Here is a 23,566-nt window from a genome sequence, read left to right on the forward strand (position 1 = left end):
TACAGTCCACAAAATGCAAACAAGTCTACCTAGGTATTACTTATGTTCCGTGTCTCTGACTTTACTGTCCTTCCTGAAGGTCTAAAACTGGTGTTTGGGTCAGGAACATGCACAATGAATATAGGAGGTTAACAAAAGCATATAGATAGATGCTTTTTGCTTTTCAAAATGGCCCTGGGACAAGATTGCTCTGATTTTTAAATAACCACAAAAAATTTGCCAAGTGACAATATATTCTGTTTTCATAATACATCTATGGTGACAATGGAAAAAGCCAAAAATTTTGTATCTCTGCAGTTTTCACAATATCTATAAAAACCACACTTTTCAACTGGGCTTCAAATAATATTGTCAGTATTTTTTCATAGAGGACCAACATGCAAACACTTACATGCATAGCATATGGTCCATGGCATACACTGGATAAGGGGTCTATCTTAAGATACATAATCACAAGGCCCTCAGTAATTTACTTTCATCCAAATTCTCTTCAAATTTCATAAATACCTACATGCACATAAACATGCATGTACATACACACACAAACACAATATCACACTACACACTCTTAAAAGAGCAATTGCACAATATTTGTACAATGTCATTCATTAAAAGGAAATACTACATGCTTGTTAATAATAAAGTTCAGGTAAATCATATAGATAAGTAAAATAGAGGCCAGGACAATAGACAGTAAAATCTACAGCAATCAAAGGAGGGTTTGTGGCACACACAATGCCTTGTTGTCATATATTGTAAAAAAGAAAACAACATTTATAAAAGTGAAATTATATACCTTTGGTGTCTCACCCCTATAATCACAAGACTTGAAAGGGGAAGAAGAACAAATAGCAAAATCAATCCAAGCAAGTCCCAGTCGTAAAAGTAAAATCAAACAGAAACATACAATAAACAAAAGATACAAAAGTTGAAGAAAACAGATTCCTGGAAAGTGCAGATGGGTATAAGATGATAAGTACTGGAATAGTTAAAAAAATGGGGAAGAGGTGTGGGACAATGGTTTATATTCTGTCAATTATATTTTAAATAAATGCTGATTGGCCAGTAGCCAGGTCATAGGTATAGTCAGGACAACCATTCAGGAAGTAGAAGTGGGTCAACAACCATTCAGGAAGTAGAAGTGGGTCAATGAGAGAAGGAGAATTCTGGGAAGAAGGAACTCCTGGTTGGTAGTTGTGAGCCTGGCACAGAAGTAGCAACATGTGACTACCTTGCTGAAAAAGACACTGAGCCATGTGGCTCATATAGATAAGAATAATGGGCTAATATAAATTGTAAGAGTTAATAAGAAGCCTGAGATACTACTCCAGTCAGTTTATAATAACAACAAAAAAAGCGTCCCACATTGGGTGCCACTCTGTAGTAGGAGTGAGTGGGCATGCTTTTTGTCCCAGCCACCCGGATAGCTTAACCCCCGAAATAATCACACAAAAATTGTATTAATTAAATTACTGCCTTACCCATTATCTCTAGCCTCTTACTGGCTAACTCTCACATCCCAATTCAACCCATTTCTACCAATCTGTGTAACACCACAAGGTCATGGTTTATGGGGAAAGATCCACCATGTCTGACCTGGGGGCTTCATGGCGGCTATCTGTCTCTGCTTTCTTCCTCCCAGAATTCAGTTCTGTCTCCCTGCCTACATAAGTTCTGCCCTATCACCAGGCCCAAAGCAGTTTCTTTATTAAACAATGAAAGCAACACAAATACAGAAGGACCTCCTACACCACAATCATGAGTACAATTAAGGAGAAAAGGCAGAGCACTTTCTATTTGAACATTGGGAACAAAACTGCACCCAAAACCCTCTGTTGCTGGTGAAGATGAATGTGAAGAGAAAAATTCTCAAGAGAGACCACCACAGTAAGGAGCCAATGACACTCTGTAGAGGGCTGGTTTTGAACTGCATAGAAACTCTGTGCAAGGGAGACTTGAGGTAGCATTCTTACTGAGAGACTTTGCAAACCAAGTCAGGAGGAGGCAAACCTCTCCCACCAGTGGGGTTCCTTGCCAATGGTCAGTCCTTGAGAACACAGATGTGCACTATAGTTCAAAGGCTCTGATTAGTTGTGGTTTGTCTTCTGATGAGGTGTTTTTGCATATTATTTTACAACAAGAGTTATTCCCGTCACACTGAGCTTTTGTTTAGATTAGCTAGGGCACGAAGCTTTTGAAATTAGTCGCAACCAAGTGAATAGTCTATAAAACTGTTTTTATGTATTATGGGAACCTAGTTTGAATCATGATTTGAGTATTATAAAAAGAGAACTTGCTTTGCAATAAAGTATGCAGTTGTATCTCCTACTCTGCATCCCCTGTGTCCTGATTTCTGCGGCACTACCCAGGGTCATCCATAACCGAGGAGGTTGGAGAAGGGTCCCCAACAACCCTCATTTTTATGGTCCTCATCATGAAACTCAGCAAGGCACACCAGCCAGAAGGCCAGAAGCAAAATCACCCATTTCCTTAGTGCCAGCAAGAGCAAAGTCAGCAAAAAAGCTGCACCCATCAAGTTACATGTTGAAATTTTCCAATGGGTAAGCAACATGGATGACTTATTCCAATAGGTAAGCCTTGTCCTCTTTTCCTTATAAGAATACTGGAGTTGATCCCAATTATATCAATTGCATAAAACATAAATTAACCCCATCTTGAATTCCTTTAAAAATCTAGAATTTCTCACTAATATCATTTAAATTCACTTCCCAGTAACTGCCTTAAACATTATACTGTACATCCAAACAGCTAAAATAGTAGCACAGAATATGTTGAATTTACATGTCACATATCTATAGGTTTGCCTCTGTATCTTTGCTTCAGAAACTGAATAAAAAGATAATGTGTTATAGGAGGCCTCTTGTTTGTTGCCGGCTGCTCAGTCCCGAAATAATCACACAGAAGCCACATTATTTGAAATACTGTTTGACCAATAGCTTAAGCCTGGAACAAACAATCAGGCTTCTACCACATTAATTCCCTTCAGAAAATTATGCCAGCGGAATCATATCACAATAACTGTACTTACAGAGATTCAATATAGTCAGAATGCAATTTTCATTTGCTGTTTTTTCTTTCTGAGAGAGGGTAACACAAGAATAAGAGGAGACCGAAATTAAAAGAAAAAATTGTTGTCAGCCACCACTGGGTCCTGATAACCATTCCCAGGTCCTCTGCAATATCAGCATGTGCTTTTAATCACTGAGCCATCTGTAATACTTTGCCAACAAATGGTATTCACGAGTATGCCCTGCTCTAACAAGAATTAATTTGCAAGAGATAAACTTTCATAGAACCTCATAGTAGGGTTGAGATTTCAAATCATAGATTTGGGGGAAACAAAAACTTTCAGACTTTACAGTGATTAAAGCAAATGCAATACTATCACTCCCAAATACTCAAAGTCCAATTGTATAAAGTCAAAAAGTAAAAGTGAAGTGAATGAGTTTTTAACACACAAGGCAGATGGTGTCAATAAAAATAGAAAGTATAAGAAACTTATCAAAACCAGAAGGAAGAAGCTTCACATTTTGAAAATGTTGTAAACCAAACATCTCCCAGGATTTCCATCTTAATAATTTTGAAAGTGTAAAAGGAGGCAAAAATAAATGAATCTTATAGAATTTATAAGCTGTATGCATAGCTATAATAATGACAAATGTTATTTTTATATCTTGTAAGAAGATAAAAGTGAACTTTAAATAACAAAGAAGATGGAAATGAGGAGATGGAAATAATTACACAGATGCAGTATATTTTAGTTATTTTCCTGAGGTGCAAAGTTAATGTTTTATGGTTGATATAGAAAATATGGTGCTATTTGACAGAGTACTAAATATATACAGAAAAATAAACTCTCCTTTGCTATCATTGATAGCCTTGTTCCAGGAGAAATATTATAGCATGAAGGGTATTTAAATCCTTTGTGTAAAATTAAAAATTAGATATAGAGCTAGACTTTAGTCACCTCATTCCAGAGAGAGGCAGGTTGAACTCTCAGTTTGAAGTCTGTGTGGTCTACAGAGTGAGTTCCAGGACTACACAGAAAAATTCTGTCTTGAAAACAAAGAAAAATAATGATTGAATATTGGTAATAAGTACATGTCCTTCCACATACTTAATTTATTTCTACAATACTCGGTGCAAATCATATTTTATTATTGTTTAGAAAACAAACAAAAGAATGTTGAAATATATTAAACAGATAGCTACATTGGGAACAATTTTATTTATGTGTGGTTGAAGGAAAGTGTACAATAACAAATGATACAGGGATTGTCTGTTTTTTGTAAACTTCCTCTTAGATACGAGCAGAAAAACATGGCAGATAAATACCTGCTCAAAAGTATACTACAAAGACATATTAAGAAAAACAGAATGGTATAGTCAAAAATGAAACAAAACAAAAACAGGTGGTTAAACTGATGAAATTAATTCCATAACCAAAATGAACCCACACAATTACAGTGACACATAATTTTGACAAAGCTGTCAAAATATCCATTCTAGAAAAGACAGGCATCATCAAATACTTTTGGAAAAATTGTATGTCCACATGTAGAAAAAGGTCCTGGACCTGTTTCTCTATTTTAATGACCCATATGCAATATTTATTGGTCTATGCATAGTATTTACTGCAATGTTTATTCTTATTTTCATTCATAAAATTCCTAGCTATATATTATATATAAAATGAAGGTTCTAAAGAAAAACATAAAGAATGTAAACCTGTGATACTGAAATAAAAAGAATTAAAATGAAGACAATAGTAAGGATTGGGAGAGCTTATAAGGAGCAAAATAGTGGTTGCTACTGATCACAGAAACCATCCTGGCAGCAGTGTCAGCAACATTATCCAAGAATAAAATTCTTCTTGGTGGATATGAATATGTAGTTGAAAGTCATCTGTATTGGGCAGCTGGAAAATGTTATAAGTAACTTTCCACTTGTTTTGTGTTTACTTTCTAGAGGTCATGTGTGAAGACTCTTCTCAGTTATTAGGTATAGACATATTCATCCTATATCGATCATTTATGCACCCTTTACTTCTATAATTATTCAGTTCTATAATATCTCATAATTTTGTTTTTTATGAAATTAACATGTGACAGCTTCTGAGAAATACAGGAAAACTTCCCTGCATTGTCTCTAGAACATACAGCAGGGATATACAATGAAAAATCAGTAAGCCATACTTTTATACCAAGATCATTTTGTATTTTTGCAGATTATTCAACTCCCTTTTTTGTTGCTTCATTTATTTGCAATTTGCAAAAAAAAAGCTTCTTTTTCATACAGACATATGCTCGAACATGTCAGTCTTAATTTGTATAGGTATTATTATGATGCCTATAACTTTTAAAGTTGTGAAATTACAGAATCAACCTTTGCAAAACTCTTGTTCAATACCATCTTGAATATGTATCTATGGAACTGTGTGCATATTTTAATTTTCCAAATTTTGTAAAAGGAAATACAATGATTTGCTGAATTTTATTTCTTTGAATAGCCTTCATGTTAATTCCTGCAGGTAGTGAAATTTGGTTTTATAAACAACAAGTAAGACATTTTCTTATAACTTTGAGGGCTTGTTGTTCCATAATGGAAAAGATTTTTTAAAAAAACCTTGCAATTAACATGTTTTTCATGAAATTTCTGTAAATGTATAAATAAAGGAGTTAATTCTGAATCAACAGGAATAAATTCAGCAGTTTCAATATGGAAAACTACTCCTGCATATTTATAGGCAGTAACTATATTGAGTTTCTGAAAAATCTTATAATATCATAAAATAGCAAATAATTTTCTCTTTGAACAGAATCACTTGAACAAGCGATTTGATCCATTTACTTAAATTTCCTGATTTATAACCTGCCTTTGCTGATTTATTTGCATCTCTATAGAATGTACAGGTTCTAGATATTTTGTATTTCCTGAAAAATATAAAGAAGGACCTAATTGGTTTTTTGACACATTGAAGTCTCTTGGTTTATGAATATTCACTGCTAATCTTTGCAAAAAAGTTACTGAAAACTCCTTGCCAATTTTCATTTTCTTTCAATAAAGAAGAATAAAGTAAAGCATGTTTTCATGGTAGCAGCAGTTTCTCAGGTCTGCTCTGCTTGCTAGAGACAAGCAAGCACTCTCATTTTAAAGAGGCTTCCTCACTCAGCTTTAGTTGCAAAACATTGCAACTCTTTTAAGAGGTCCTGCCATGAAACACTTACATAGTGTTGATGAAAAGCTGACTGCATGCTTTTCAGTTTTCAGCCACAGCAGGAAAAAAGCTGCACCATTTTAAAATGCTGGCTTTCTGAGCCATCCTGGCAGTGCAAACTCTGACTCCTTCAGGCAGGAGGTCTGACTACACAGAGAGCTCTTGAGTGCTGTTTGTGGGCACACTGTTGCAGCTTGCTTGCTGGCAAGGACCTTGAAATGCCATAGAGTTGTGGCAATAAACATGGTTCTGGCCAGTACTTCCACCATGAGGCTGAAAATCGCAAAAAGCTGAGGAATGGGCTGGATCCAGCCATCAAAGACATGGCTTTAATCCTACCCATATTGCTTGGTAAATTAAAGACTTGTGTAGTCAGAAAAAGAGAGATATAAAGTAAAGAGAGAATCAAAGAAAAAACCTCTAAATAGTTTACTGTGTGTTAAAAATATATGCTGGCTTGGGAGAGAAAAAAAGATTGAAGTCCTTAAAAAAAAGAGAGTAGTTGAGTGTGGTGGCACACACCTTTAATCCCAACACTTGGGAGACAGAGGTAGACTGACTTCTGTGACTTCAAGGTATGGTAGCACACACCTTTCATCACAATGCCTGGGAGGCACAAACAGACAAATCTCTGTGAGTTCAAGGTGTGGTAGCACACACCTTTAATCCCAGCACTGTGGTGGCAGAGACAGGTGGGTCTCTGTGAATTCAAGGACAGCCTGGTTTTACAAAGTGAGTTCCAGGACAAATATACACAGAAACCCTGTCTCAGAAAGCCAAAAATTAAAAATAAAAGAAATAAAGTATAAAATAAAGCCACAGAAAGATGGAAACATGCAGAAAATATGGATAATGTATGTTATTATGCTCTCTTTGAATTGTTTGAATGCTGAGGAAGGAACAACAGCTGCTAAAAGATACTTGTTTATAAATGTTGCTAAATTAATCCAAGATAGGTATTTTGAAAATGCCTTGACTTCAAAATTGAAGTCAAAAGGTATATTGCTTTGGAGAAGAGATTTTGCTTTTGTTTCCACAGGAAATGAGAGGCTGTGGATTCATTCTGAATTAAGAAAAATCAGGTTTGATCAAGGAAGATCACATTAGAAATCTTGGTTAGGAACAGATGGCCCAGATGTCAGAGTTCTATGTCCAGAACAGATCCAAGACTGCTGCCTGAGATGACCAAGATTCACAGGATATTCCAGTCAGAACTTGACCATAACTCTACATTTTCTTTAGATCCCCATAATATTATCAGCACCCCCAATTAGCCGGATATAGCCTGGATAACTATGCCTACATTCCTGAAAAATGGACTATGGATATTTCCCTTTGTTGAAAAAAAAGGGGGGTGGGAGAATTGTCTGTATTCTGTCAATCATGTTTTAAATAAATGCCAATTGGGCATGAGTCAAGCAGGAAGTATAGGTGGGAAAATCAGACAGGAAGTAGAGGTGGGGCCATGAGAGTGGGAGTATTCTGGGAAGAAGGAAGCTCTTCCTCCAGTCCTGCGCAGACCACCAAAGAAGCAGGATGTGACCTCCCACTGAAAATGAAACTGAGCCATGTGGCTAACATAGATAAGGATAATGGGTTAATATAAGCTACAAGAGCTAATAAGAAGCCTGAGCTAATGGGCCAATCAGTTTATAATCTTATGGAAACTTCTGTGTGATTCTTTGGGGCTAAACAGCTGTGATAACTGGGCAGGATAGAAACCCAAATGAGCAGGCCCTCATGTTACAAGAGTCTCTACAAGATATTTCTCTATGGCAAAGGGTTTCCTAACCTGTCCCTCAGAGAGTGTAGCATGATTAATAAAAACCCAGAGACAGGTATTTGGATTCAGCCAGGTAAGAAAAGCAAAACAGCCAATCACTGGCTCTTACCTCTACCTAATCTTAAATGGTGATCATGCATCCAGAAATCTCAGAATAAGACTGAGAGTTGTTTCCTCCCATCTTATATTCCTCTCTAGTGTTGCGATTAAAAGCATGCACTATTACTAACTGGTTTCTATGGCAAATCATGTGTGTACTAGGATTAAAGGTGTGTGTCACTACTGCCTGTTCTGTTTTCCTGACCAGGGTGACAGTATTGCTCTCCAATCTTTAGGTAAGCTTTATTTATTAAAGTACAAATAAAATATCATGACATTTCCCCTTTAATCTAAAATAAAAAAAATAAGGGTATAACTAATACAAGAAAAACTATATAGAATAAGTACAATGACAATGTATAATAAATTAAGACAATAAATACATCAATATTAAATCTACTCTTTATTCTGTCATATCTATATCCAAAGAATAGGTTCTGGGAAATAACAGAGATCATTCAGGTGCTGCTGAGAAATTTTAAATAAATAATGCAAAAGTTAAGCTTAGAAAATTCTTAGGTAAAAATATACAAAATTATACCTGTTTTGTCTTTAAGCCATTTGGTGAGAAAAAAATGATTTACTATCAATTTGCAGGACCAAGGAGAAGTCATAGTACATAAGTGTGTTTGTTGTACAAGTGTGGCTAATTGAGTTCTATTCCCAAAACCCATGTAAAAGTAGAAAGAATTCTTTTCTAAGATTCACCAAGTCAAGAACAAGGCAGCCTTTCCCCAAGAAGCATCTATTCCAAATAAACACATGTGAACATGTCTACCTAGACAACTTCAGAAGTTTGTCCTGATTTCATCATATGACCCGTGGTGTGTATCTGCATGTTTGCGTGCATGTATTTTTTGTCATTTCCATCTCTTCTATCCCCATTACAGCTCATCCTGTGTCACCCTGCACCTTCTCAAAATCACAATCTCTTTCTTGTTATTGTTATATATGTATGAATGCATATATAACAATTACCCCAGGAGTCTGTTTTCTTGTTTATTTGATTGTGTGTGTGTATGTGTCTGTCTGTCTGTCTGTTTTTCTGTATGCATGTAAGTGCAGATATCTGAGAAGAAAATGGTGTTAGTTCCCCTGGAGTTGAAGTTACAGGTGTTTATGAGTCTCTTGATATGGATGCTTGGAGGGGAACCTGGACCTTTTTACAAGAATAGGGCATGCTATTAGGCTCAAGTCATCTCTCCATGTCCCAAATTGCACATTTTTATAGGCAGTGTTACAAGATCATGACAAATAAAAGTGATTCTAATGTTGAACCCTTGGTGACAAGCCTGTCATTTCTGAGAAATTAATTTTAGGTGCTGAGAATTAGAATTTCCTCATAACCCCCTACACCAATATACCTAGCTTTTCTGTTAAATTTCTAATTTTCATTACTTTGGAGATAGGAATATGTTGACAAAATGACCTAAGAAACAAATGGGCATAACAGATTTTATATGGCAACACAACTTTCAGATTTTCTTCTGTAACCAGAGAAATTGATATTTGAAGAAAATATATGTGGTAGCACACTAATCTATGATAAAATAGAACTCTTATTATTTATTCTCTCAATCTGTGCATCATTGTTGTAGAAGTTTAGAAAATGTACACATTGTAGTGGGAAGTAGAAAGTAGAAGTTGTGCTTTTTTATGTAGGCTATTAAATCCAAGATATACATTCCAGATATGGATTACTTAAGGGCTCTAACAACCTCCAGGTCACTAAGGGCCTGTGCCATGCTGCCCATCATTTAACCTAAACTTTGCTAAATGTCTTCTAGGTGAGCCGTTTCATAAATTGTTTGGATTATGCCTCATGAGTTCATAGATGACATTTTGGGGGAAGGTTACAGAATGGTCTGTTTCACAGATTGCCAACACTGAAGAGGTTCAAGGAAAGGGCACATGTTTGTATCATTTCATAGAGGCTGCTGTCCTTTTCTAAGATCCACCAAACCAAGAAGACCACCTTTCCCCAGAAAGCACCCATTCCACAGTACACACATGTGAATAATAATACCTAAGTATCCCTATTCTCCTTGTCTCAAACTTCATTTTCCTTTATGAAAGTATAAAACTGTCCTTTGTGTCAGGATCACCTCCAATAAATACATGAGCTTAATAAAGGCATACTTTAGGCAGTCTTTTTTTCCTGTCCATCAGTTTCCAAATAACAGACACATAGACTCATTATTATTTATAAATGCTTGCCAATAATTGAGGCTTGTTACTAGCTAATTCTTACATTTTCAATAAATCTGTATTTTTACCTGAGCTTTGCCATGGGGTTTGGTATCTTTTCTCAGTATGTCATGTTCATCTTGCTTCTTTCTGTGTTTATAACTTCTCTGATTCTGTCCCTCTTCCTCTCATTATTCTCAGTTTGGCTGTACTGTCTCTACTTCCTGTCTGGCTCCTGGCCAGTCAGTTCCTTATTAGTCAATGAGAGGAATACAAATTTATAGTATACATAAGGATTATTCCGTAGCATAATCCCCTTTATGCCTAATTAAAAAAGGAAGGTTTTAAACTTATCATACTAAAACTGTGTGTATATGTGTGTATTTGTGCATGTGTGTATAACAGTTATTAAGTAGTAAATACAGTTATAATACTCAATCCATTTATGTTTGGCAAATTTACAAAATATATTCTTTTATTTAACTTATCTTTGTGACTTTAAACATTTTCTATTTATCTGCCAACTTTATTTTTAAGAACAAACTTTTTTATTTACATACCAATCCCTGTTCCTTTTGCTTCCACTCCTGGTGCTTCACACATCTTACTCCTACCCCACTCCACATCCATTCTTCAGAGGTTGTGAGGCCTCTCATGGGTCATTAACTAACTATGCCATATCAATTGAGAAAGGACCAAAGTCTTCCTCCCTGTATGTAATGACTCTAAATTTTATCCCAATTAACCATTTTTTTCATAACAACTTGATTTCAATTTGGGACCAGAATTCACACATAAGACCTGACAAGCTTAAAGAAGGATTATAAAAACTGAAAACTGAAGTCAAAATTTGCTTCTCAGTGTCTTATCTCAGTAGGCTTATTTGCTAGTGTAAAGAAGAGGCATGGCTCTTTTAAGAGGCAGATTTCTGACACAATGCTAATGGCAAAAAAAAAAAAAAACCAAACATGACTCTATTAAGAGGCAATGCTATCAAACAGTTAGATGGGATTTATGAGCAATAGGTGGCACATTACTTGATGGCAGCATGGACCCAAAAACTGCCAGACTTGGATCAATAAAAATGGCTTTCATGCCAATACATCCATCATAAAGCATAGCTCATAGTGAAGCAAGCAAGGCAGAGTCAGATGCCAAAGCAGAGGGTTTGATCCTAACCAAGTAATTTACCAGTTTAAAGGCTCAGTCAGTCAGAAAAAGATTATTGATATTCAAGAGTGAGAGTTTCAGGTGAAAAAAAAGCTCTAAATGGGTTACAGTGTCTTTAAAACTTGGGAAAAAGAGAAGATATAGACAATCTGAAGAAAGAAATATATTGCTTTAAAGTATTAAAGTCCCTAAGAAGGGGATAAAATAATACAAAAGAATAATTTTGCATAAGATTGGACGCAAACAGAGTGTCTGGATCTTACATATGACTATATTGTTTTTAATTTTTTTTGGCTGCTAATAGATTTAGGATTAAAGTTGCTGAGCTAAATCAACATATATTTTTAGAATGTCTCAATTTTAAAATGGGAGTCAAATGGTATGTTACTCTGAGTAAGGGGTTATGCTTTTATACACATGAGAAGTTATGGATTTATTCAAGATGGTATGATCAGATTAGAATGACCTTGCAAATTCTGACAAGAGAAATAAGGAAATAAATCTAAAAAAACTACAAAACATGTAACATGTATTTTTCCCACTCAAATATGAAGAAAACATCTTTAGCTAACTTATAAACACCAGATATTTCATATATGTAATGCCTTTAATCCCAGCACTCGGGAGGCAGAGGCAGGCGGATCTCTGTGAGTTCGAGGCCAGCCTGGTCTACAGAGCTAGTGCCAGGACAGGCTCCAAAGCCACAGAGAAACCCTGTCTCGAAAAACCAAAAAAAAAAAATTTATATATATTTAGGACAAGAGGACCAAACACTAAGAAAAATAAATAGTCCATTTGATCCAGCATCCAAAACTGCTTCATAGTTTCAAGCTTGGAGATGATCCAGTCTCACAAACTACTCCAGCCAAGATTTAGGCCTATAGAGGCTGCAGCATCTGGTGTATGTGCTATTTGATCAAGAACCATACCTTTTCACTTACTTTTTATGTAGGGTGCTTGTTTACCTGATTCTATGCATTCTGGGAGAGGAAAAAATGATGCACTGAAAATAAACTTTTTAACTCTTTTAACCCTTAAAAATATAGCATAACATGTTGTGATCCAGCTGCCCTCACTCCCCCTGACTGACAGCAGAACTTCCTCGTGGTCTGTAGTTGACAAGGATGTTTGTGTTCTTTCTGGCCTGTGGGTCTCCACAGAAGGAGTAGAGGTATAAAAGATTGCTGGGCAAAATAAAGCTTGCTGTTCTTCCACCTGAAAAGAAGTCTCTGTGTCTCAATCCCAGCACCCCCTGCCAGTCTTGGCATCCAGGCTGCTTTGGTTGCATCAAGTGGAGGTTCCACCAAGATCTGAAAAGTGGGGATACGTGAACAAGGTCGCTCCAGCCACCAGCTAAATCGAGGAGCATATTGGGGAAGGTAAAGTGTTTTTATTTTTCATCCCCAGAGATATTCTGAGGAACATCCTCCAAAAGATAAGCAAGTATAAAGAGGCAGGAAGGTGAATTGAAAAGCCTCAAAAAGTAACTTAAACTCTTAAAGCAACAAGGCATGGAAGTAACAAGGAAGATAGCCAAAGATTCTGTACAGGAGGGGATTTAAATGTGCCAGACTGGGAACAAGCCAAGTCAGATTAAAATGAGTATGTGTGTCTTCATCCCCAGAGATGCTCTGAGGAATGCCCTCTGGAAGATTGGCCAGTAGGGAAGAAATAAAAATGAGGCAGGAAGGTGAATTAAGGGCCTCAAAAGATAGAATGTGTAGAGATATATGTTATTGTGTTGATTGTGCTGTCTATTGTGTTCTGGACTAGAGAAAGACATTTGATTCTGGAAACTGCTAAGAAAGGTATTTTGACTTTAAAATACGGGGCTAAGAATTTGATGGTTTGGAAAAGAGGTTCTGCTTTTGTCTCCACAGAGGATGAGAACCTGTGGATTCATTGCAAATTTATGTGGTTTAAATCACTGAGAACCCCTGAAATATTGGTATAAAATACCCCCAAGAATGTAGCACCCTCGCTCAGCAGAAAGTAGCCAGGCAGGTTGATGATGCCCAAATTCCCTAAACGATTGTTAAAGTGGGGCCCCTTCAATGGTTCCAGAGCAGGAGCAGCGAGCCTGCTTCTCTGAGTTCTTCTCCGCTCCATGCAGCAGTTTGGATCCAGAGTGAGTGCCGCTGGGGCCAGAGGTAGCTGGAGCAGAGCTTTGCCACCACAGCTACTGATGCCAGACTTGCTCTCTCACAGACTGTACAGACCGCTGAGACTGTCAACCAGCAGGCTGAAAGAGTCGGCAGTGCTTTGGACTCATGGCACTGTATTGCATGTTTCTGCTACTGTTATGGAACTCAGCTGTCACATGAGAGGGGTTTGGAATACTGCTTTTGTTAATTTTACCACCCAGTTAGTGCTTGCTAGATGGTTGCAGTGCTGGTCTGGCTCCTTGGAACTGTCAGTCCTGGGGATACTTGGTTTAGGGCTATGAGTCTGGGTAACCACAGATGGGCAATACTTTAGGGGCAGGATGCTACCTAAGACAGAATATAAGAGGGCTATTCCCCATGACAGGTAAGGTATTTCACCCAAAGTAACAATAAAATATCCTCAACACTTGTCCACAGAGGACTAGCATGTAAACTCACACTTTTATAGCATGGGACCAATGATACACACAGCATAAGGGCACCGTCTTAAGAAGCACAATTACATGGAACTCTATGAGTTAAATTTATCTCAATACTCTTTAAATTTCTTCCATACATAGACACACACACACACACACACACACACACCCCTCACTCTAAACTTAACAATTATACAAGTGTTGTACAAATTCAATTATGGAAAATCAATAGTTCATGTAATAAATAGGACATGAAAGTATCTTTGCAACGTGATGAATTTAAAGTTTCCATGATATTAACCAAGCAGGCAAAGCTGTATCATATGGAAAAGCCAATCCTCAACTGTTTCAACCACTACAAGTTCTTATGAGCCTGTTGCATATTGTGTATTTCTTGGCCAACCTTAAAAACTAATGACTGACAGTGTTCCTCCTCAGCTGCTCCACAAACTGTTTGTACTATTTCTGCTTAGTTTCTAGGTGATATTTTTCTAACCTAAAACAATGATCCCTTTCACAAGTTGCTAACACTGAAAAAGGTCAAGAAAAGGGCTCAAGTTGTATGATATTTGACAAAATCAACTTCTTTATTCCAAAACCCACCTAGCTAAGGACAAAGCTGAGTTCTGCCAGAACAGCTAATGCCTCAGCTGTCTGCACATGAGCATGTACACCTAGCTTTCTTCTCTCCTCCTACTCTGACCAGAAAAAAAGTTCACCAAGGGAAGCCCTGGTCAAGAACCCTCATCTCCAAATCCTGCACATCTTGTATCTGCAGACACCAGAAAATTATCCTGTCATTATACATTGGGCATTATTCATAGCAGTCAACTGTTCCCTGTCTTTAACTTTTAACTCCATGAGCTCTGTGAGAGTGTCTCATTTTATAGAACCCAAGAAAATTACCAAATGCAAATACACTATCCATTCAGAATACATTATCACCTTATGGGGTAACAAAAAAAAACCACAACTGCTTTCATTACAGATTTTCACATCATCTATAGCAATTATTCAGTGATTTTTGTTTTGTGAGATTATCTCCATATGTTTCAAAATAGAGCATCAAGAAAATTGATATGCCTATCACAGGAAAGTTTCATGTGAATGAAGTATCATCTAAATTAATATCCATGTGGCCCTTTGTGTTTTACCTAATCCACATACTATTCAAATTTCTACTAAACCCATACAAAAACTAGGCAATTATGAAAGACTGATATTGCTGCCGACATGAATGACAGCTCATTATATTTGTATTTTTGTACCTCTCACAACAGAAAAAAAGTAGTATCACGAGAAGATTCATTTAAACACAATATTTGTTTAGCATTTTGTTCTTCCTTTGCTTTTGTGAGATGAAGTTTCCTCATGTTCCAGCCTTACAAGTCCTAGAACTCATTCGTAAACATGGCTGCTCAAGAACTCAAAGAGATTCACATGCCTCAGAACCCAAGTGCTGGCATTAATATGTGGTACACCAAACCAGGTTATCTGCTAATCAATTTTTCTCTAAAAAAAAAAAAATGAAGCTATTCTCATGAGGACTCATGAATCTGGTTTTGGTATTTACCCGACTGATGGAGGAAGGCCATTGGTTAATTAATAAAGAAACTGCTTGGCCTCATAGGTTAGAACATAGGTGAGTGGAGTAAACAGAACAGAATGCTGGGAAGAAGGGAAGTGAGCTCAGATGTGATGCTGCTGCTCTCTGGGGCAGATGTGATAAAGCTCTGACCCAGGATGGACATAGGCTAGAATCTTCCTGGTAAGCACACCTTGGGGTGCTACACACATTAGAAATGGGCTAGTCCAAGTGCGAGAGTTAACCAAGAAGAGGCTAGATATAATGGGCCAAGCAGTGTTTAAAAGAATACAATTTGTGTATTGTTATTTCTGGGCATAAGCTAGCCAGGCGGCAGGGAGCTCGGGGGCAGGAACAAGGCCCGCAGCTCCTTCAACACCCATTCCTACAAATACTTGGACTCTCACCTGCCACTTTTCTTCCTCTAACACATAAAACATGAAGAAGAACAGTATATGAAGTCTTGTAGGTCTATGATAACATAGTATCTCCAATTGAAACAGAACTGGGGAATCCTGGACAGCCTTTTTGTACCCAAACAGGCTGTCACTCTTCTTTTTTTCTAACTTTTCTTTCTTTCTTTCTTTCTTTCTTTCTTTCTTCCTTTCTTTCTTTCTTTCTTTCTTTCTTTCTTTCTTTCTTTCTTTCTTTCTTTAATTTCCACCTCCTCCCATCCCCCACGTCCCTCCCATTCCCCTCCCTCTCCTCTTCCTCCCTCTCCAGACGTAAGAGAAGTCAGGGTGCCCTGCCATGTGGGAAGTCTAAGCCCTCCCCTCCATCCAGGTCTAGGAAGGTGTGCATTCAAACAGACTAGACTCACAAAAAGCCAGTACATGCAGTAGAATCAAAATCCAGTGTCATTATCATTGGCTCCTCAGTCTGTCCTCATTGTCAGCCACATTCAGAGAGACCTTTTGATCACATGCTCATTCAGACCCAGTCCAGCTGACCTTGGTGAGTTCCCATTAGATCAGTCACAACGTCTCCATGGGTGGACATACCCCTCACGGTCCTGACGTCCTTTTTCATGTTCACCCTAATTCTGTTCTTCATCTGGGCTTTGGGAGCTCAGTCCAGTTCTCCAATGTGGGTCTCTGTCTCTATCTCTATCCCTCACCAGATGAAGGTTCTATGGTGATATGCAAGATATTCATCAGTGTGGCTAAGGGAGAAGGTCAGTTCAGGCACCCTCTCCTCTGCTGCCCATGCACCTAGCTGGGGACATCCCCTTGGTCACCTGGGAACTCCTCTAGAGCAGAGACTTTTGCCAACCCTAAAATGGTTCCCTTAGTTAAGATATCTTCTTCCCTGCTCCCATATCGACCCTTCCTCTATCTCAACCATCCCATTCCCCCAAGCTCTCCCCAATCCCCCTCTTCTCCCTTTTCTCTCCCCATTTCCCCTCCCCCAACCCACCCTCACCCCCCTGCTCCCAACATTTGCCCAGCAAATCTTGTCTATTTCCAAAATATAGGAGGATAGCTATCTGTTTTTCTTTGGATTCACCTTCTTCTTTAGCTTCTATAGGATCACAAACTATAGGCTCAATATCCTTTGTTTATGGCTGGAATCCATATATAAGTGAGTACATACCATATTCCTCTTACTATAGATTGGACCAAGATGCCAAGACTGTCTAAGTACATGAGTCTAAGGAGAGGATTAAAGCCATGACTTTGACGGCTGGATCCAGCCCATTCCTTAGCTTTCCAGCCTTATGGCAGAGGTACCCGCAGGAGTCATGTTTATTACCACAACTCTACGGCATTTCAAGGTCCTTGCCAGCAAAAGAGTTGAGTGGTGATTAACACTCCAAAGCTCCATAGTCAGGACCGCCTGCTTGAAAGAGTCAGTTTTCCCTGACAGGACAGCCCAGAAAGCCAGCATTTTAAAACGGCACAACTTGTTTCCTGCTATGGCTGAAAACCGAAAAGCATACGTTCAGCTTTTCATCAACACCGCTTAAGGGTTTCATGGCAGGATCTCTTACAAGAGCTGCAAGCTTTGCAGCTAACGCTAAGTCAGGAAGCCTCTTCTTAAATGAGAGTGCTTGCTTGCCTCTAGGAAGCAGAGCAGTCCCGAGAAATTGCTGCTACCTAGAAAACATGCTTTACTCTATTCTTTTCCAAGCTTTCTCAGGCTTTCTGTGGATTCAGTTATCCACGTGCCATTTGTAGTGATGAGGCGAGAAGGCCTGCTTTTTGTTCCGGCTCCCACATGGTTAGCTTTACACCCAAAATAACAACACACAAATTGTATTCATTTAATCACTGCTTGGCCCATTAGTTCCAGCCTCTTAATGGCTAATTCTCACATCTTGATTAACCCATTTCTAATAATCTGTGTAGCACCACGAGATTGTGACTTACCAGGAAAGATTCTAGCCTATGCCCATCTTGGGCTGGAGCTCATGGTGTCTTCCTCACTGCCTTCTTCCTCCCAGCATTCTGTTCTGTCTTCCCTGCCTACCTATGTTCTGACCTATTAGGCCAAGCAGTTTTCTTTATTAATTAACCAATGAAAGCAACAGATAGATAGAGGACCCACCTACATCACTAAGAGACCATGGATACAAGCCCAGACTACTATACCCAGCAAAGCTTGCATTTACCATTGATGGAGAAAACAAGATATTCCAGGACAAAAACAGATTTAAACAATACGGAGCCACAAACCAAGGCTTACAGAAAATACTAAAAGGAAAACCACAAACCAAGGAAGCCAGCAACACCCATAATAACACAAGCATCTAACAACCCTCCACCAGCACAACTCAAAGAAGGGAAACACACAAACACTATCAACAGAAAAAATAACTGGAGTTAGCAACCACTGGTCATTAATTTCACTTAATATCAATGGACTCAATTCACCTATAAAAAGGCACAGGTTAAGAGAATGATTATGAAAACAGGATTCAACATTCTGCTGTTTACAAGAAACACACCTCATCTTCAAAGACAGACACTACCTCAGAGCAAAGGGTTGGGAAAAGGTTTTCCAATCAAATGGATGAAAGAAACAAGTTGGTATGGCTATACTAATATCTAACAAAAATGATTTCAAACTAAAATCAATCAGAAGAGATGGAAAAGGACACTTTATTCTCATAATAGGAACAATTCATCAGGAGGAAGTCTCAATCCTGAATATCTATGCCCCTAATATAAAGGCACCTGCATATGTAAAAGAAACATTACTAGAACTCACCGCATACATCAAACCCCACACTCTAATTATAGGAGATTTGCTGTCACTGTTTGTTGTCTCTTACTATGCATTCCTACTTGGTCTCCTAACTCTCTGCAAAATTAAACAAAAACAATCAGCTCTGTAGTATATACATGATAACACATGTGTGCAAAACCATGAATAGAGGTTGCACTGAAAAGTAGACATTACCTAACTTTAGCCTCAATGTCAGGAAGAACTGGGACAAAAATATACATGAGACTCAAATCCCTCTTAATTACAACTAATGTGGTGAGAGTCATGGTTATATCAAACTAGAGCTTAAACAGAATTTTATTTCTAATATCTGGATGTTGCCTGAGTTACATCAACATTTTTGTCTCACTTTTATATTTTATTATTGAGAACAGAGACATTGAGAACCTCCTCCCCCATGCATCTTTCTAGGCGGATGTCCCAAACAAGTCAGAGGTGCAATGTATCCTGCTGTGTCAGGTCAAGTCACCAGTAAGGACCTGAAAAGTGCCTTTGTTCTACCTTCCTTATAAAGACTCTGGCCTTGCTTCTCCCACCACAGACTTGGGAGCAACTCCAAAGCCTCCTCCAAGATGCTGGTGGTTCTACTCACAGCAGCCTTGTTGGCCCTGAGCTCAGTTCAGAGAGCAAATGCAGGTATGAAATAGGGTAGACATTGGTTCTGTGAAATGGGAGATGGGCAACACACTGAAATATAGCACTGGGAGAAATGTAAGAAGATAAATAAGAAACTGAAGCAAATGATTAGGAAAATATAGTAGAATGTTTATATTTTCATTTTGTACTGGATCTTAGACTTTGCTTATAGTAAAAATTAAGAAACTATTTTACAACAAAATAACATTAGTGCATTTGTGAAAAGAACTTTTTGGTGGGGGATTATGCACTTGTATCATATAGCATGATACAAGTGATGGAGGGAAGCTCAATTCTCAAGGTGTTATGAGAAGCCAATAGTAAATAATGCTAACTTTGTTGTACAGAGGAGAGCAAAAAACTGAAATAAGTAAATATATCTCATAGTTTTTTTTTTGAGTCAAGGAAAAAAGTAGTAATTTGAAACTGTATACAATCAGCTAGAAATATTAGTGAATAATTTCTTAAATTATTTTTGAGCATGAATGCATACAGAACTGTCTGTGTATGTGAATACATGTATGTGTATGTGCAAGATAAGGAGGGAGACAACACACAGATACAACACATGCAGAGAGAAAGAGAGAGAGACAGAGACAGAGACAAAGACAGAGAGAGTATATATTTTGAACATTCCAGTCAGAGGACAGCATATTGTCAGCAAGATTTGTATTTCTACCATATGATTCCAGGAACTGAATTCAAGTCATCAGACAAGCACTTTTACTGACTGAGATATATTCTTGGGCCTCTTTCTCTATTTTAATGACCCACATGCAATTTTCATTGTTCTTCACAAAAAATTACAGCAATGCTTATTTTTACTTCATGTATGAAATACCTGTGGTTATGTATCATATAGCAAATGAAGGTCAAGAAGAAAAACATAGAGAATATAAACCCATAAGAATGAAATTCTCATATTAAAATGAAGACTAACAGTAAGGGTTGCCAGAGGTACTAAGAAACAAAATAGAGTGTTCCTGATCATAGAAACCATTCTGGCAGCAGTATCAGCAGCATTGTCCAAGAATAAAATGCTTCTTAGGGGATGTGAAGATGTTATTTAATGTCATTTGTATTTCTAGCTGAAAAATCTTGTAAGTAACTTTTCACTACTCTTCTGTTTATTTTCTAGAGATCATCTATGAAGACTCTTCTTCACAGCTCTTAGGTAAAGACAGATTCATCCTATATTAGCCAATTAAGCATGATTTACCTTTGTAATTATTCAGTTCTATAAAATTTCACAATTTTTTATTTTGTGAAGTTAGCATGTGACAGCTTACCCTGAGATATATAGAAAAGCTCCCCTGCAATGTTTCTAGGACCCAGAAGAGGGCACACACTGGAAGAGTAGGAAGCCAGGTTTTATGCCAGGAATATTTTGTCTCTTCCATAGATGGAAGCAATGGCTTGCATATGATGAGCATATTGAGTGTCCTCATTTAAAATCTTCCATGACTGTATGTGTTGATCAAAGAATCCTTTCCCATTGATTACTTTTAGAATTATATGCTTCCACACTAGATATGTAGTTTCACAAATCTTAGACTCTCTCATCTTTTTAAAATTTATTTTTCTCATTCATCTCTGCACCCAAAGCTGAGTAATACATACAAAAGCACTGCAGGAAAACTGAATGGAAAATCTTATAGTCTCTTTCCTATACTTTCTTTTGTTCTCCACATGGTAATAAAACCCAAAACAACATGCTACATTTAAGAATACAGCATTGCTGTCACATATTGCTACATTGCCTAATTCTAAATAATACCATTAAAAATGTTTCCTGTTCCATCACTTTTGTCTGGGAATTGTAATGAAAATAAAATCACCTTTAATCAAATTTAAGAAGAAAGGTTTGTCCAAAAATTTGAGCCATAAGAAAGTTATTATGATAAATATTTAAAAATTACATTTCCAAAATAATCAGAATCAGAAATTTAGGAAGGGTGTTCTGGGAGAAAGAGAAAATTAAACTTCTTCTACATGGTTCTATGTCCCTGCAGAGGAAGAGCAAAAGAGCCAGGGCAATAGTGAACAGCCTCAGAATGATGAGGAAGGTGATGAAGCTGGAGATGATGAGGATGACAGTGGAGAAGAAAAACCACCAGAGAAACCACCACATCATCCTCGCCCTCCTAAACCTGGAAAACCCCATGGCCCACCCCAAGAGGGAGGCCAGCATCCTCCTCCCCCACCTCCTAAACCTGGAAAACCACATGGCCCACCCCAGGAGGGAGGCCAGCATCCTCCTCCCCCTCCTAAACCTGAAAAACCAGAAGGCCCACCTGAGGAGGGTGAGGGCAGTGATGAGGATGGTGGGAACGGTGATGCAGAGGCAAGTAACCTCTAGAAATTTTCTGCATAAATAAAAGGTTCATCAGCTTGACAAAATAATCAGACACTTTATCATTCAAACAAAAACGTGGGAGTCCCTCTGCTTGCTGTCAATACCAATGGTTAATAAGAAGCTTCTTTGGGCCTATAGATAGGGCAGAACAGAGCTAGGCAGGAAAACTAAACTGAATGCTGGGAGAAAGGAGGTAGAGTCAATAGAAGCCATGGAGTTGCCAGAGGAGAAAGGCATGAGCCCCCAGCTGGAACCTTGCTGGTAGGTCACGACCTTGTAGTGATGAACTATTTAATGTAGATGGGTTAGGTAGGATATAAGAGGTATCTAGCAATATGCTTAAGTGAATGGCCAAACAGTGATTTAAATGATATGGTTTCTGTTTGCTTATTTTGGGGTTGAACACTAAGGAACAAATGAAGAGCCTTCTGCCAACAGCACAATCCCAAACTCTAGAGATCACCACCATCTTCCAAAAGGCATAAATATCTTATACATCTAAAACTTAAAAGTTCTCTATACCTTGATGTCTGTGACAAATGTGATTTAAATTCACTCTCCATCAAATGTCTTAGCGCTAACAGAGTTAGTTATCCCCCAAACTAAGCACTATCTCAGAAAATGTTTGAATTATGGGATAGTTTTTTTTTCTCCCTGACCTTATTTATCTGTTTGTTTATTGCAGGAGTAGTAGAAAACAGTTACCTTCAATGTCATTTCAATGGAGCAATGATGTTTAATAGAACCTTCAACACTCCAATAAAATATTTAGCTTGCAATTATTCTTTGTTGCTTTCTTAGTCTGAGCATGTATGAGTGAAATCTGGGGACTGTGGCCAAACCTAAGGCAATTATAGACCTCTTCATTCAGTTTTATTAGAAAAGGTCCTACTTTCTCCATTTATGAATCAGTTCACTATCATTTGAGGTACCCCCTTTCTTTTCTTCTTACCAGGAGTTCTGCCCACAACTTTGCTTTATTTCCCACACATTTCTGATTTTAGCAGGAGTCTTCACATAAGACATAATTTTCAATATTAAAATATCTAACAGATAAAACTACATAAACATGCTCTTAGTATATTGTGCATGTTTTTGACCAGAGCCCTATAGACTAGCTCCCTATGAGTACATGCAAAAAAAGTTCTTTCTTTCTTTTCTCACAGGTAACATGCTTTGTTCAAAATTTACATGTTAGGAAGTGCTGTTTTTGCAGCTGGTGTTCTTTTGGGCATTCAAGTGTCACCCAGCTCACATTCTTCCTCAATTTGGACAGTCTTACATATGCAGTGGTGTCTTAGGGGCCAGATGTTCATTGTTTTCACCTCCCTAGAATTTTTATAAATAACATATACCTGGTCCTAAATGGCAAATAAAAAATTTAAATATTTATGTATACCTTAGAGCAATCTTTTAATATTAATTTTTAGGTTTTGTAAATATTTATTCATTGATTTTAAATTTTGTTGAATTTAAACTAGAAAGGTAAAACAAAATGTTTAGATGTTCAAAAAGTTCAAAAATTCTTAAACCTAACAAATAGTTGAGCCTTAATACTTAGACTCTTGTTGAAATAGGAGCAGCGGAGCTGCATCCCCCACACTGGCCGCCCACATGGCTAGCTTAGCTTATGCCCCGAAATAATTACACGGAAACTGTATTCTTTTAATCACTGCCTGACCCATTAGTTCCAGCCTCTT

General features: G+C 37.7%; 1 protein-coding gene across 1 annotated transcript in view; it reads left to right on the top strand.

The window, feature by feature from the left end:
• The first annotated feature begins 19,446 nt into the window (after nucleotides 1-19,446).
• The window catches only part of LOC102002541 (basic salivary proline-rich protein 1-like), a 30,494-nt gene continuing 26,374 nt past the window's right edge, over nucleotides 19,447-23,566 (top strand). Inside the window, exons 1-3 of the mRNA XM_005369254.1 lie at nucleotides 19,447-19,510; nucleotides 20,649-20,684; nucleotides 21,523-21,858. Of these exons, the coding sequence (XP_005369311.1) occupies nucleotides 19,447-19,510; nucleotides 20,649-20,684; nucleotides 21,523-21,858 (436 nt within the window). The remainder of the gene's footprint in view (nucleotides 19,511-20,648; nucleotides 20,685-21,522; nucleotides 21,859-23,566) is intronic.

The sequence above is a fragment of the Microtus ochrogaster genome, unplaced genomic scaffold (genome assembly GCF_000317375.1).
Source record: "Microtus ochrogaster isolate Prairie Vole_2 unplaced genomic scaffold, MicOch1.0 UNK46, whole genome shotgun sequence".
Classification (NCBI taxonomy): Eukaryota; Metazoa; Chordata; class Mammalia; order Rodentia; family Cricetidae; genus Microtus; species Microtus ochrogaster.